Source organism: Protopterus annectens, chromosome 7.part0 (genome assembly GCF_019279795.1).
Source record: "Protopterus annectens isolate FY-2018-M chromosome 7.part0, PAN1.0, whole genome shotgun sequence".
Classification (NCBI taxonomy): Eukaryota; Metazoa; Chordata; order Ceratodontiformes; family Protopteridae; genus Protopterus; species Protopterus annectens.
The window spans coordinates 623,189,015-623,206,100 of record NC_056739.1 but is presented as its reverse complement, the minus strand read 5'-3'; the positions used below and the strand labels follow the sequence as shown (position 1 = coordinate 623,206,100).

At 36.1% G+C, this 17,086-nt stretch overlaps 1 protein-coding gene across 1 annotated transcript in view; it reads left to right on the top strand.

Moving 5' to 3' along the window:
• The window catches only part of VPS13C (vacuolar protein sorting 13 homolog C), a 6,956,796-nt gene that overhangs the window by 3,024,616 nt on the left and 3,915,094 nt on the right, over positions 1–17,086 (top strand). Inside the window, exon 34 of the mRNA XM_044076309.1 lies at positions 4,305–4,472. Within this exon, the coding sequence (XP_043932244.1) occupies positions 4,305–4,472 (168 nt within the window). The remainder of the gene's footprint in view (positions 1–4,304; positions 4,473–17,086) is intronic.

The following is a 17,086-nucleotide window of genomic DNA, read 5'->3' as shown; positions in this document are numbered from 1 at the left end:
GGGGGTTGTAATAGTTCTTTTCACCAGATTGTTCACTGTTATCAGTTTATTTTACAGATGGACAATGATTTGTTGGACATTCTCCCTGGCAAATATTTTTTTTCTTATAGATGTGGTAAAACTATAAGAAATTATTTGTCATTACAAAAGAGGGTTGAATGTGTAGTACTTGAAGTACAAATGCTTTGGATGGCAATGTTTTAAATCGGTCTTTTCCTCTGTGGTACCTATACAGCATTTGCTGTTATTTTCAGAAGTAAAGAATTTACATCAGCTAATGCTCCTATAGTGTTTATGAAATTAAAACTGCTATTACTTGTAATTCACGATACTCCTTTCTATGTTGGAAAGAATTCTCGTTTTTTTAAAACGCACATGGTTTGACATCTTGGTGACATTAGATTAAAATAAATTAAGATACATACATACATACAAATATATCAAGCACGGGCGTTAATGCCCTTCTAGCTTGCCAAGATACCAAAACACTTATTCCCATAATAAGTGCCCAGGCTGTTATCTAAACTAGTACTTTCTTGAATGTAATTTGGTAGTCTGTTCCATGCATCAGCGATTCTGTCAGATAACCAACTAGCACACTTCTCATTCCTATAGAATCTTCTACGTGGGTTGTCTAATGATTCTGTAGTACTTTTTGATAACTCCAAACATTTCTACAGGTAGTTGTCAATAAATGCCCTATATACCTGAATAAGATTTCCTCTTGTGTATCTGTATGAGAAACTGTACAAGTCTTTCATAATAACTAAAATGTTCACATCCAAGGATGCCCTTGGTATATTTCCTCTGTACTCTTTCCAATTTACTTATGCTTGTTTTCTTATAGGGTTTCCATATTGTTATTCCATACTTAGGTTTGGGTCTAATGTAACTAACAATGACTTAATCATTTTTGATTTCCTAGACTTTATAAATCTGTTTATATAGCCTATAGTTTTATAACTATCATTAACCAATTGGTTGATATGATTAGAAAAAGTCGTGGCTGAATCTACCCGTATACCCAGGTCCTTAAACGAGTCCACAGTTTCAGTCACGATATGCTGCATTAATTATTCACCTTTCAATTTGTCTCCCAAATGTCATATGCTTAGTTTTTGATGTATTTATCGGCATGTTATTCTCCTTTGTCCAAATGGTCCATTTAGTCAGTATTTTGCTGACAATGCCTTATCTGTAACACATGTAATCAGTTTACCTAATTTCAGGTCGTCTGCATATAGACTGTAGAACACCTCATATGAAAACGTTAGGTCTGAAAGATACAATCTAATCAAGTAAGGGCCTAGGACAGAGCCCTGTGGAACACCCTGACTGTAATCAAGGATTTCACCTGTCCAGTTGCTGTATGATACTTGCAATGTCCTATTTGTAAGCCATGCAGCTATCCATCTTATCAAGAGTACATCACTACCTAGTTGCACTAATTTATTGATCAGTGTTTTATGTATGACCCTGTCAAATTCTGAAGTTAAATCTATATAAATTACATCACAGTGCAATTTTTCATTCATAGCTGTTATGTTATAGAACATCATGTTACAGGTGGTAATAGATCTGTTTTCAGCATATGCTTATATATGATTTCCACGTCCCAACCTATCCAGTTCTGACAACAGTTTATCCAATATTACCTTCTCCATTATTTTTCTACAACACGAAAGTAGACTTAAGGGTCTGTAAGACTGAATCTGTCCTACTCCCCTTTCTCTTAAAGACAGGTTTAATTGCATGTCCCCAGTCTTGAGGATCTCCCCATATTTATATGACCTAGTGAATAACAGATATAATGGTACCATAAGTTCTTGCTGAAGTGTTCTAAGGTCATTGTTATTAATTCTGTTTACTCCCTGTGCTTTTTTTGGATCCAGTTTAGCCATTTTTTTTCAATATAATCTAATTTGATTCTAGTATCTAGGGCTATCTGGATGTCACTAGGACAACTTATCACCTCTTTTGTGGGGCCAAACTGTTTTGGATAAGATTTTGTAAATATATCTATAATCTGTTGTGTCTGAAAATAAATTTTAGAATCTGCACACATTTTATCAATTTGTGTCTTTACTCCTTCCACATCTTATGCATCTATAAAAGGTTTCCTATTATGCTCAATATCTTTTTATAAATTTTCAATTCTTTCTTGATATTGTCTCACACTAAATCTGTTTGTCCAGCTTGTTTATTTCAGTTTTCAAAGTTGTAGTTTGACCTCTCTTCCATTTCTTATATTTTTTGTCTCTCACCTTAGTCAGATATCTTGTTCTTATGGAACTATAACCCCCTGATGGTTGTATGCCTAGATCCTGATGTTAAGCATTTTTGATTTTTTTGCACTCAATTTCTGTTTCAAAACTTTCCACATTCCATCTGCAGTTTTTCCACTGAACACCTCACTCCAGTTAGTTTTACATAGTGACTGTTTTTCTTCCGTATAATCTGTAATTAACCTTCTGTGCATTGGTTTAGATTTCAGGTTGCAGAGTTATCTAGCAACAAGTTAACCTTTATAACCCCATGATCACTGCACATCAACGGTGGTAAAACTTGACTTGAAGTAACATTAATTTCTTTAGGAACACACACAATATCTAGTATATTCTGTCCCCTGGTAGTTTTTTTACAATTTGAAGCAATTGTTCCTGAATATATGTTGTGAATAATTTCCTTACTAACATTGTTGAATCAATATTATTCCAGTCTGTTTCTGGTAAATTTAAGTACCCAGCTAATATTATTCCTCCCTCCTGTGTTTTAGGAAAGAAATGTATGTATTCTTCTAGGCCATCTGCACTTAAGTTTGGTGGTCTATACACTCCAACAATTGTTATATGTTCAAGGGTTGTCTTCGTCACAGTTAACACAGTCTGTAGTATTGGTGTTATCACTGAACATGTAATAATCACAGGTCTCATAATTTATCTTTAATCCCTATCCATAACACCTCCACCTGATTTTTTGTTAGAATGTCTGTTACAGTAAAAACATTTATACTCTGATAGAACTGGTTTCTAGTCAATGTTCTTTAACCATGTTTCACAAACAATAACACCACCAATCTTATAGGAACATATCACATTTTTCAATTAAAAAAAAACTTTTATTATTAATGCTCCTAGCATTGTCAACCGTTAGAGATGCATTAAATGTTGCGATCTGTGAACTGCCAAATTTTTGACCTGGCAAAAATCCTGCCTAGTATTTGTCAAATATTGCAGAATATCTGCTGGAAAAAATTCTCTTCCCTGATCTTGACAAATGTATGCCATCCTGTTTGAACATGTGTGCCCAAAACTAGGCTTTGATGCTCTACACATTCCCATTTTTTAAAACAGGACATTTTTTTCCATGTAGGAATTTATCCAAAAAGTCTTTTCATTTACAGGATATGGGATCATAGGATGGAAAAAACATGCTTAGTGAAAGGGAACGTTTTTGGATTGTGAAACTAGACGCTTTTGTTTCTCTTGGTGTGAATGAATATTAGTTTGTTTTGTATTTCTGTATGAGTATATGACTTCAATTGTGAGTCCAAGGAATTGTGATGTAATCTCTAAGGAAGTGACAAGTAACTGCTAAACATTTGAATTTTATTACCATATTGAGGAAGGCTGTTGCCGAAACCGATATATATATATATATATATATATATATATATATATATATATATATATATATATATATTTTTTAAACTGACTAAAGAATAAATTGTTGGACTAGGGGGTTTGGAAAGTGCTGGCCTTTGTTTTTTTTTTTCCCTGTTGCTGGTTGCTTTTTGTAATGCACTTTCACCTACCTTGCAAATTGCTGTTTTTGTTTGATCCCAGTTATTCTCATTAGTGGGGATATAAAATTTTTGTCCATGATATAGGTAAGGCCAATCCATAACCAAATGGGATATTTTAATTTGAGTACAAAAAGGGAAACTGGCTAGGAATAAAATGGGTCACAAGGGCAGCTAACCTAGTACTTGCCAATGAATCTCTGTACCACGTGACTGTGCTTGAACTGTACTTTATATTTTTCCGCACACGCGTGTGTGTGTGTGTGTGTGTGTGTGCACGCGAGCGTGCGTAGGAAATGTATTTAAATAGATCAGCGTGTGGGCATTGTTTTCATGTAGTCGTAGTGGAGCTTTTATTCCTTGGCACTATCAGTCTATGGCCAAGAACTAAACACTGAACTGGGCATTAAAGTGATTTTTGAAGTATTAGTCTTAAGTACAAGTAATACATTTGTAAATGTGATGATCGCAAACTCTAACAGAGCATTCTGTGCACTTTTAGGCAGTGTCCATAGTAAGCGATGAAGTGTTCAGCTTTAGAGTGTTGTTGTATCCAGGTGCCACTGAAGGAGACGCTTACAGAGATATGTCCAAAGTGGATGGCAAAGTAGTACTTCGAGTGGGCTGCATCCAGGTTGTTTATTTACACAAGTTTCTTAAGTCACTTCTGGTAAGTAGTTAATCAAATAAAGGTGGCTGAACATTTAAAATAAAATCTGTATTAAAAAAACTAAAGAAAAAAAGTGAACAATTGTTACTTTATTAAAGAACTGTCAGCCTAACTTCTAGTTGTCATCTGCACTACTTGCATGTTCTTGGTGCCTTTTTCTCAGTGACATAGTCATTTTGTTCTGAAGCCTCATTACCCAGAGGTGAGCACTCCCTCTGCAGTGGACACTGTGGCTTGCTTTATGTATTCATTCAATCATACCTGTTAACTTCAGGCGCAACCTGGGAGAAATACAAAAAAAGAAGAAATGAAAAGCAATCAATGCCAGAGAAGCACAAATAACACAAGTAATTCAGCAAAAACACAAGTAAGGTTGGTTTGTAGTATGTTCAATTACTTGTGTAGTTGCGATACAAGAATTCAGTCATTTTTTTGTGACACTTTGCCATGCTGCCTCTGGACTACCATACCCTCTGTTGGTTAGACCATTCATTTCTAAATGATTGTGATTCATCTGAGAGGGGCCATCAGCCTGACAGCCATCATGGATGGTTTCACCATTTTATAGTTTTCTCCCTCCTCCTAATATGCTCATCTGCCATGGCAGTGAGCTGTCCATGAAGAACAGCAAAGGGCATTCCTTTCAAGCAGACCTGCACACAAGATCTGGTCTCTCCCATCTCCACAAGAGGTACTGCACCACCCTGATTTCCTTCAGGAGTATGGAAGCCCCTAACTCCCACAGGAGAATCAAGCATGCCTTGGCCCCTACACTTGTCTGCCTTTCTGCCTAGCTCCACTTGTGCCAAGCTTCCTAATCAAAGCCTGTGTTATATTCAGATTTCCATCCCTCTGGGCTATAGCTGTATACACTTTTATCGGCTTTCATTGGCTGTGTTCTGTACTGTCTGGTTCCTTTTGCATCCTAGTGTACATCATTAGAAAGTACCTACAGCTGATGTTTGTAATGCTAAGACCATTTGTGTAGTGTTGTTGCAGTCCTCTGAAAAGTAACCAGGACCCCCCCCCCCCACAAGTGCATCTCTTGCTTGGGTTAGAGTATAACACTGCAGCCTGTAGAAGGTGACAATAATTAATTGTATATAGTTGACGGAGAAAGCATGGTAAGTCTGACTTACCAGCACATGTTAAAATTGGCAGTGAAAAAGCTGTGCCAGGACAACTACCACCAGAGGGGAAGTCCTAGGTTTTGCTTTTGAAACTCTGGAAGAGGTCTAAGGATAAAAGAGGAAGACTGCAGACCACAGCCATAGGTTCAGCCTACATTCATTCATTGCTTTGGTGGTGGCCTTGTAGACATCACTTGCTTGTGGGGCTCTCCCTGTAGAAGTGAATCAAACTGCTATTCATAATCTTTAGATTTATGTGAGTGAGACTGGAGAGTTGTCTTGGCACCATGACTTATGACTTTTAGTTTAGTATGGCTAACCTTTAAACTTAAGGATAGTGATTTATTGATAACTGCTGATGTATGTAAATTATTTTCTTTTATTCCACATGTACAAGGTTTAGAATAGTTTTCTGATGCAACAAGTATAAATAGAACCATTTCCAGTGTTGAAATTTCCCTGTTGAGCAATTGTATGGATTTTGTAGTATGAAGTAATTTTGTTTTTCATAGGAGAGTATTTCAAAAAAGAGGGTATCGATTGGTACTTAAAAGCACCTCTGTGTATGTTAATATTGTGATGTGGTGGAGGGAAAATTAATTTTGGATTGTCTCCACAGAAGTTTAAGAGCATGCTTGAGGCACATGGTGGCATTTTTATAATGTGTGTGTGTGTGTGTGTGTGTGTGGGGGGGTTAGCGTGTAGGATTTTAATGATTTCATGGAATATGTTAACAACACAACACATTTCATGAAATTTCAAATGGGTAGGAGCATCACCACCTTTCTAGATGTAAAATTAAGAATCAGTCCTTTGAGTAGGAGGATAACCCCTGGTATATTCAAAAAAGCGTACTTATTCTAATAATCTTTTATACTTTTCCAGCCACCATTATATGCAGATTGATAGAGGGGACAGGCTGTTATGTTTTCTAGGTTAGTCTCTAAAGATGAAGCATGTTCAACAAATTAGATAGTTTTAGCTTGCACAATTTTAGAACAAGTTTATCCATGGGGAAGTATGAGGATATGTTTTCTGAAGTTGTTAGACTAATTTTCTAATTTACTATAGTAGACTTCCACAGATGAAGAAACTTTTGGTGAAGAATTAGGACACAGTTGTTAATGAAAATTCTATCAGTAATATTTTGGGTAAAGAGCCTATTTTTGTGACTAAAAAATTTCACAACTTTTAAGAAACAATGTTAAGATATTTAGTAGACAACAATGTGTTACAGGTACTGATGTATGTATGAAATAAGGCAAGATTGCTAAATGTGGGTCATACAAGCAATGTAGATTTAGTAATAAAGGCCTAGACATTACTGTGGCAGGGTTCCCAAAAACTGTAAGTTGTATAGGCATTTTCAGTCGTCGTACCAGGGTTGTAGTTTATATTACAAGCTATTTATTTTGGGATGTATTTTATGTAGCTAAAACTAAACCACCTCAGGGACAGAATTTTCAACATAATTTTAATATAAAGCACAAGGATAAAACAAATCTACTTTTCAAACACATACTGATAAGCAGAAAAGTTAAGAAATTTGTCTTTTGCATCCTTGAAATAGTTTTGTCATCATGTAGAGGTGACTGGAATAACCAAATAGAAAATAAAGAATTTGGCAGCTGCAGTTGAATGCAGCTCAGAAGCCAAGTCTGAATTAAATAACAGTTAACTGCTTTTTAAGAAATGGGCTTCTAAACTATAAGTATTGTTTTTTTTTCTTTCTCCTTTTTATTAACACAGTGGGAGGGTTAATTTTTGTGATTGTTCAAGAACTATATAGGAATTTTTGGTAACATTATAAAATGTGATCAAGAACATGCAAAAGTATAGTATACCCCATGGCTTTTTTGGTTTAAATAGAGAGTGGTTGCTTGCATTGCTGTTTTGATGAAATCACATCAGTATAGAAATCAAAGCACTTAATTTTATTAAAACCTTAAAGAAGATATGGTCCGTCTTTTCCTCTCTTGGTTACTTGTGTTTCTTTTGATTACAGATATTTTGGACCAGTTGCATTCTGCTGCTTTGTGTAGTAGGAAAATTAGTGTAATTTTTTTCTCTCTTTTGCGTCCTCATTTTAATGAATAGAGCCTTTCTCCATGGGCCTTCACTGGAAAGGGGTTCGTTTTTGCTGACCTAGTCAGACTAGCCCAGTATACAAATGTAAATAAATAAACATAATCTAATAAAGTTACTATGCTTTTAATATTAACTTGGGTTTACGTGTAATATGCATTTTATTTATGATCAATTAGATTCAATTTGGTCTTTTAATCTTTTTACATGTATAGAGATTAAAATATTATAATTTAAAAGTAAAACTGGCCTGTAATTGGAACAGAATGCAAGATCCTCCTCCCGTATTGGAACTAGGGCTATTAATGAATGTTTACATGAAGGAGATATATTAATGTTCATATCTAGTAGCAATTTATGGTATTATTTATATTATTTTAAAGGGAAATATCTTGTATAACTTTAGGATAATGCCATCAATTCTTGGTACATTAATTTGTAATTTTATTTTGTCACTTCTTTGATACCATTTATTTTGCTTAGTGTCCTTTATTCACATATTTTGTTGCTGTAAATTTGTATAATTTCTTGTGCTTGATGAAGACTTTTATAATGATTTTTAACTTCATGTAGAATATTCCCTATATCTGACACAGATTTCTTTTTTTTTTTTTTTTTTTTTTAAACTTCTATTGTATCTGATTAGATGTTGACAAGAGTTTAGATGTTCTTTGTATTTCACTGTTGCAGTCATCACTCTTGGGTTATCTGCCTGCAGGTAGCCTTCAGTCGGACCGAATACCAGAGTCTTGGGATTTCTGCTTCGGATGCTGTCGCCTCTTCCATGACGTCAGGTCGTCAGGGGCATAAAACATGCAGCCGATGCCATTACATCAGCTTTTCTTGCCATATGGGAGCCCGAAGCAGAAGCAGTTCGCAAGTGCTAGTCAACTATCTGAAATTTTCATTTTTTGAGTTTTAAACCTGAAGTCTTCTAAAGCTAAGTACCCTGTTGGGGATACTTTTTTCTTGCTCTAACCGATGTCAGAAAAAGTTAACAATTGTCTTGCCTGTGGAAAGCAAATACCTCTCAGAGATTTTCATTCTTACTGCATCACCTGTTTAGGCCCAGACTACGACTTTCCTCGCTGTCAGCTTTGTGCCTTGTTCAACGCCAGAACTATTCGTCGTTGGGCAATCTTTGTCGCTAAATTCTTTTGCTCTCATTCTCCGTATTCCAAAATGGCTTCGTTAAGCCATCCGACTACCAATCTTCCTAAAAAAAGTAAGGATAAAGACAGAGACTGACCTCATAAGTCCAAAAGTGTCGACGCTTCCGTTAAGCTAGTCGCCAGTCAGCCGGTACTCGGGTGCTTTTGCAGCCCCTGATACCCGCTTCTACGGATTCGCAGGCCTCTACCGAGATCCATTCGGAGTCCGGTATGCCGCGCGATGCTTCTTCGACTATGGAACTTGTGGATGTCTCTATCTTGGATGGGTCCAGAGCTGCTGTGCAGGCTTCTGAGGGTGTATTCAGACCTTCCGATGTTCGTATTAAACAGACTACTTTGTTTTTGACTAAAACTACCGAATTTCTCAGGCCCAGAGTTTGCACTGCGCTTAGGAAACAGACAACCAAAACGCATTCTCAAGCTCCCATGCCTCAAAAACAAATGCTTAGAATGGCTGAAGACCTTGTTACTTTAATTAGGGGAAGCCAGCCTTCCCCCTCCAAAAGACAAATAATTGATTTTCCTTCTGATTCTACAGACCACAAGTCTGATGACTGTGACCCTTCTGATTACCAGGACATACCCTTATCCACTTATGAGGATTCAGATACAGAGGATTCCATTCTGTCTGCCTCCCCTCCAGAGGACTTTTCTTTTGGTGAAACCTTGCATACCCTAAGAGAGCATTTCTGCTGGGAATGACAGGAATACCCTCAGTCCAAAAAAGAGACTCGGAATTTTTAGACTTACCTCAGCACAGGCCTTTAGCTATACCCCCTGTCCTGGATATTGTAGATGATGTCTTCATGGACTCAAGTCTTACCCCTGATACTTTACTCTCCAGCTCCTAGAAAGCCTGACCGGTACTACAGAGTACCTGACTCTCTCAAATTTCTCATTAAAAATCCTACTGTGGACCCAGAGACCATTTCCCAGGGACCTAAAGGTATTAAGGCTAATACAGCCAAATACCCTACCTCTTTGGACAGGGATTCTATGGCTTTAGACAAATGGGGTAAGAAGATATATACCTCTGCAACTCTTGCCGTCACTGCTTTAAATTGCCATTTTCACATGTTGAAGTACCAGCAGCATATTATGGAACTAATTAAACAAAAAAAAATGTTTATTTCTGATTGTGCAGAAAATAAAGATTTACAGGAGTTTAATGTATTCTGCAAACCAAGTTGGTAAACGAACTTTGCAGTGTGGTTTTGATGCCTTTGAATCATCTTGCAGGGTTGCTGTCACTGGGTTTGTTCTGTGAATGCATGGTTGGCTGAAGGAACAAATCTTGCCAGACCATGTCAAAGCAAAATTACTAGATGCTCCATTAAACCAAGAAGATGGGGGGGGGGCGCAGCCCCCCACTTTGATTATATATTCTGTGGTTTGATTTTATATTGTTAAGTAAAACAACTTTGTGGAGCACCCCCCACACCCCCCCCAACTATATATTCTAACTCCAGGGTCACACTACAGTGGGGAACAGGGCATATATCTTTTTACTTGCCTTACAGTGCTCTTCAGACTGCCACTGCTCATTGTCAGTGAAATGAGTTTTAGGTCAAATGAAGTTTAGGTCATTTGGTCTCAGTCAAATGAATTTCGATCATATGAAATTTAGGTCATGTGAATTAGACACATACGATGAAGGTATTTTCCCTTATTTTAACAAGGGTGAATGTCTAGATTAATGCCCTTGCCTTACCCTATAAACAAGTGTTTTGTTTTTTTTTTTGTAAGCAAGTAGGCTTGAAAAAATTAGACAGAATGATGAAAGCCTTGAAAAGTGCTAAGTTTCTTACATCTGCAAAGATATTGGCTAGTTTTCTGCATTAGCAAATGTTCAGTGGAAGGTAAGTCTGCAGCTGAAGGCAGTTTGTACATTCTGTTCTGAGTGAAATTTACAGAGGTTCATTGATTACTACTCTGCAGGTGCAAGCAAGTAATCTAGAAAATTCTGAGCATTCTTTGCTGAGGGAAATGCAAAATGTAAAGCTACAGTGGGAAGCAGTTTATAGAAAAATAAAGTTTGAAATTATGGGGAGTGAATAAGGGATAGTGTTCCTAGCAGCCTTAATAGTTTAATGTATTTAATAGAGTAGTGTACAATTTCATCTTATTTAACGATATTTTATTTATTTATTTATTTATTTTACATTTGTTGACCGGGCTAGTCTGGCTGGATACATGTCCATTTTCAGCAGAGGCCCGAGGAGAAAAGCTCCACTAAATACTAAGTACATTACAAAATATTACAAATGTTTATAAGTAACAAATCAGAAAATCATAACATCACACAGAATGCAAGATAGATTCAGGAGAAGCACATTTCGATGAGCAGTTAATACCATATTAGCAATTTTACATAGAATGTACCTAGGTCGATTAGTACTGTAAAAGGAGAAGAAATAAGACAGATACTAATAGGAAGAGTGAAGGAGAGATGTAGTATGAGAAAGAAAAAGGTTAGCCTGGTGTACTGCAGGAACAAAAGTTCATGTTTTATGAAAGAGATAAGAAAAGAACATGCAGCAGTCAATGGAAAAGGCTGGCTCAGTATGAAGTGCACAAGAAGAAATGTTTCAAAAAATAATAGAATTAGAAGACAGAGCATATAGGGGAAACCCTGAGATTTTGTGCCATACCAGAGAAGCTGGAAGGAACAAACTAGTAATTTTATGAAAGCATAACTAAGCAACTGGAGCATTGTCACCTCACAGTAAGAAGCTGTCCGGTTCAATTCTCAGCTAGAGCGTCTTCTGCGTGGAGACATGCGTGAATTGGCGTACCTTCGTTGAAGGTTGTGCATCAGGGCTGGTAACTTGGCACGTAAAAATCAACTACCAGTCATTAGCGGACCGGAGTTCCACTGTGGCGACCCCTAACCGGGAAAAGCCAAAAGACACAAACAAACTGGTAGTCCACAACAGGAATTGTTAATTCAAAGAGCACATTGTTATGCCCCAAACCTGGCTATCGGAAAGCAAACTAGACCTTTAATAGTAAAGATGCAATCTTACCAGCAGAAGGTGTTGATTCTGGCAAAACTATGGCAGGTTGACAAAGTACTAAAAGTGGGAGACAGCAGAGTGTTTGTGGAAAATGAGTACTCGTACACCAGGCAGAAGAGGAGTAAATTTATTCCATTATTCAGGGAATGTCAAGAAGCAGGCATGAGATTCAAACTGCTGTACCCAGCTGTCTCCAAAATATTTTTCCTTGGAGGGACAAAATCATTTTTTGTTGAAATACATGCTAAGGAGGAAATACCAAAGTTTGTCTAACAAGAAGTGAGCTGTGAAACAGAAGGATATTCTGCTTCCTGTTCTGGTAATAAACACCACAGAGAGACTGCCAGTGAAACCTTTTCCAATGCTTCAATGGAAAATGCTTGAGAGAAGAAAAAAAAAAAAACACGAGTTGACTAGAAGAATTGAGAGTACATTGGAAATGAAGCAGAGACCAGATTTGGGAAATGGAGATAAACAGGAATAAACCCAGTAACTTGAAAATTGACAAATGTGAGATTACAAAGCCACAGTAGTATTTGTGAAATATGACAGAACAAGAAAATCTGGAAATATTGGACTTTTTTGGACTTTTAAATTTATAGGGGACTCTAAAGCATACACTCTACTTTGTGCTAGGATACTACTGTTTTAATAGTGCATGATTTTCTTTGCAATGCTATAAAGTAAAATTTTCTCCATTATTTGTAAGTGCGTTAGGGATACTAATATAAATAGGTGCTTCTGTTTTTTTCTTTCTCCCTTCTGTCTTTCTCCTTGTTCAGTTTTAAGAAATGTAGGCACTGCAGTGTTAACAAAATGAGAAAAATCTGGTTAAAAGACCATGAGAAAGAAAAATGAATGTGCATATTCTCATTCTTGCATAAAGGAATGACTGAACTAAAGCCCTTAGCTTGATATAATAAGTTTTAAGAGAAAACAAGTAAATGAAAATGAATATTGAATATTTTAAGGCTTTTTTTTAGTAAATAAATGTATGCTTGCCAATTTTGTGTCTGGTACTCAAGTCTGTAGGAGAAAACTGATAAAGAGAAATGGCTTGTAGATAATGTTCTCTGAAAGCATTCAAGTGTTTTCCCAGCTGAGAGAGCTGTAAAGGTAAGACAAAACCAGACAGTACTTAGTAGAAGCACAGGCTGCACCATATGTCTTGGCATGGATAAACTTTCTCGTATATTAGCTCAAGTCCGTGAGTGTGGCTGTATGATTGGAACATTTGTTCCTATTAGGAGGGTAAAATTTCAATATTTGAAGATGTACATAGTTTTGTGTGTTATTAATTTAATATGTTTTAGGGGTATTTGGGAGCATTTTTTTGCTGGATTTTAATAAAACAAAGAATTTTGTATGATGCAACATAGGCTCAAATAGATATGACAAGAAACAACTGTATAAAAGATCAGTCTGCCAAACAGTGTGTGCATTTAACAAAATAGCTGTTGTACTTAAAAGGTGGGAATAACAGCTTTTTAAGACAATGCTTTCTGTAATGTCAATAAGTGTAAATGGTCTCACATATAAATATACAAGGAGTAGTAGTCAACTATATTGAAAAATATACAGTACAAATAGCTGTGATACAGGAGACACACTTGGAAATAACTGAACATGTGAATTTGATAGACATTTTTTTCAGGATGGTATTCCACGAAGTACCTGGGGCAAAGAAAAAGAGAAGTATTTATATTAATTCCAAGAGGAGCTCCAATAGTGACAGAAGAGGTTAAAAAAGATGATGTTATATTTGTAGTACTGAGGGGCTACTATCAAGGGAAGAGGATTACACTTGCAAATATTTATATTCCACCTAAAACTGTTATGGATCGTAAGAACATTTTGAGAGAAATCTGGTTTCAGCAAGGAATATTACTTATAGATGGGGCCAAGATAAAAAGCCTGGTGTAAAAAAAAATGGAAAAATAAAAAAAATAAATTATAGAATAAAAATAGTGATGAGTAGGAGTAGAAAAAGTTATGAAAAATGGATAAAAGGTAAAAAGTCAAAGAACTGGTATAATGGAGCATGTTATAGCTAATAAGGGTGAGTAGAAATGGTGGGGGGTATGGAGGAAAGAAAGAAAAATGTGATGGGGTAAAAGTACAATTAAAACAGGTTGTACAGGCAAGGCATGGCTGCTCAAGCAAAGAAGGAGGGTACAGGGCTGAATAATGTAGATGGGCAGGGGGTAAAGTACCACTGACTGAGGCAAGTTGTAAAACATAGCTTGAATAAAAAAGTTAAAAACTAGACTAATATAAATAATCCCAATCCATTCATGTGCAAACTAAAAAATATATAAGCACAATAAAGCACCAAGTTAATGAATTATAAAAAAGCACCAGCTAAAAAGTAATAACTGATAAATAATCACAGGTTAACAAGGGTGAAAACCAGAACAGACAAGTAAAACAGTTGGTCAATATTTGATCTAAAAAGACAAACCTTAAGGAACAAATGGTGGAAATTAGTAAGTCATAATAATCCATACCTGAGGCTGAATTGAGCAATATCCACAGGTGGTGGTAGTCTGATGCATAGTTGAAATCCATGCGGTCATCTTTTCTTAAGAGCATAACAGTGGACCTAATAAAACTTGTGGTGGTTAAGTTTTCTAAGGTTTAAAATACACTTGATAGAGGTATTAGTGTTCAGTCTGGATGGTTTCTTAGCTTGTAGCCAAATTTGCCACTCCATTTCCCTTTTGAGTAAATCATTAGGATTTTAATTGTACTTTTATTTCACCCCCCCACATTTTCCTTTCTTTCCCTTGACCCTCTGCCCCTTCTACTCACCCTTATTAGTTATAAGCTCATACTGGTTCTTTGAATTTGTTTTTACCTTTTATCCATTTTTCATAAATTTTTCAACTCTTACTATTGTCAATATTTTTATTCTGTAACTTATTTATTTTTCCATTTTTTACCCTAGGCTTTTTATCTTGTCCATTTATAGGCAGATCTCAAAACAGTATTTTGATTTATTTAAATTTTTTGCTAATTGGTAATAGTGTAATAACATTTTGATGGATCCATTGCGTATATTTTAGTTTCGTAGTAAGATATGTTAGGAAACTCTTTTTATTAGTTTTTTTCCTATGGCTTTTTACTGATATAGTTTTGCTTTATATAATTCCCTAGCTATGATCTGGCTATTCCGAGCTGGCTTGTTTTACAGAGCTCAATGCCTTTCACCTGCTTTTTCACTGGGCTTTCTCTGTTTGTTCTCATGTATTTGCATTTGTCTATGGGGAAGGTCCACTAGGCCAAAGAGTACCCATTTTCACTGGATGCCCAGGGAGAAAAGCTCCACAATGATTTATACAATGCATACATTTCATAACATTTGCTAACAAAACGCATTTTAAACAGTATACAAAGTTTGTAACAAAGTAAGAAGGTAATGCAGCTGTACATAAATCTATCTACTGACAGTACATATATACATAGTTACAGGAGGTGGGAAAGGTGGGACTAGTAGTTAGGAGAGAGATAGTCAGGTTAAAGGTTGTGAGGAACTAGTACATGAGCCTAGCCACTGGGAGGAAAGATGAGTCCAACTCATGAGTCCAACTGTATAAGTGGTTTAAGTTCCAGCACAGTTGTGCAGACTTTATATTTATTATTTTATTTTCTTACTATGGTTAACCTGATTTTGGGGTTTGACCTAATTTTATTTTTTAAAATCCCTTATTTAGCTTATTTATTCTTTTGGTTTTACTTTTGCGTTTTAGACCTCATGCTGTTTGTACAGTGCATAGCTGTCTCCACATTTTTGTGTTTTTTCTCAACGCTTGCTAGATGACAGATGTGGCTTGTAAAGTCTCTCTTCAGTCGTGACTTGGTATTATGATTTTTTTTGTTTTATCCTACTTTCGGTTGTACAATGATTTAGAGAAGGTGTTAAGCTGGCCTGTTTACCCTGTACTGTCATTCAAAATGGGAATACCCTTTACATATGTTACCTCTACATGCCTACTCTGTCTTATGTTGAGCCATGACTGAATTATTATTGAGAGTTGCTCATCTGCCATGAATTTCTTACTTTTACTAAAATATTTATAGAAAAGCCTTATTTAAATCTTTTTTTAAGCAAATTATTTGTGTTATGTTGTGTAACTTTGTTTTTCAAGTTTTTGACACTTTGAAGATGTATTTTGGTATTTATAACACATTTTAAAAGTTACCCGACCCTGTGAAACATTCAAGGTAATGCTTCGATGGATTTCTTTGATCAGGAAAATGGTCAAATATAAACTGGGCATATTGCAAGCTCGGACATACAGTAGACTGATTTTGCTGGGTGTTCAAGATTTAAAAGAGCCACATATTTTATTTTGTTGGAAAGCCGCGGTGGTGCAGCGGTAGCATTGTCGCCTCACAGGAAGAGGTTCTTTCCGTTCGATTCTCGGCTGGAGCACCTTCTGTGTGGAGTCTGCATGTCTTTCCCGTGGTCGAGTGGCGTTCGAAACACATGCGTGAAATAGGCGTGCTGTTGTTGAAGGTTGGGCGTTGAGCTGACACCGTAAAAATCTCCTGCCAATCATTAATGGACCGGAGTTCCACTGTGGTGACCCCTAACCATGAAAAGCCGAAAGAACAACATATACTTTATTTTGGTATACTCTAACTGCTTCCAGATTGCTCTTTTGAGCAATCAACTATTCATAAGTTGATTTTGAATTCTTAACTAGTGGCTGGTGCTTATATATTTTGTTATTTAGCCAAGGAGCATGTTTTTGAGATATTTTACAACTGAAATAGCTTTCTGCCGTATTATGAGATATTTTACAAATGCAAAAAGCTGGCTGGCATTTCTCTTGAGATATTTTATTGATTTCAAGTTTCAGGCAATGTTTGGAAATTTATTCTGACATCTGCATAATTTGTTTAGTAAACTTATTCTGAACGAGTTTTCACAGGAATGTGAATTAAAATTGAAGCTAAGGCAAACTAATGCAGGTTAATTAGAGAATGTGAGAGTGGAATTTGAGTTTGTTTCTCTCTAGTTATAAACTATTTTATGCATTAACTGAATATTTGTTTGTTGGTGAACACACATTAAAACTACCTCACTATTCACTAACATTGTGATTAATTATGAATTAAAATATTTTGTGAGATGTAAACAAACTGTAATTTAATTTGCTGCTGCTAGTCAAACTACCCCCTAAGTAATACCTAGCCAATGCAAA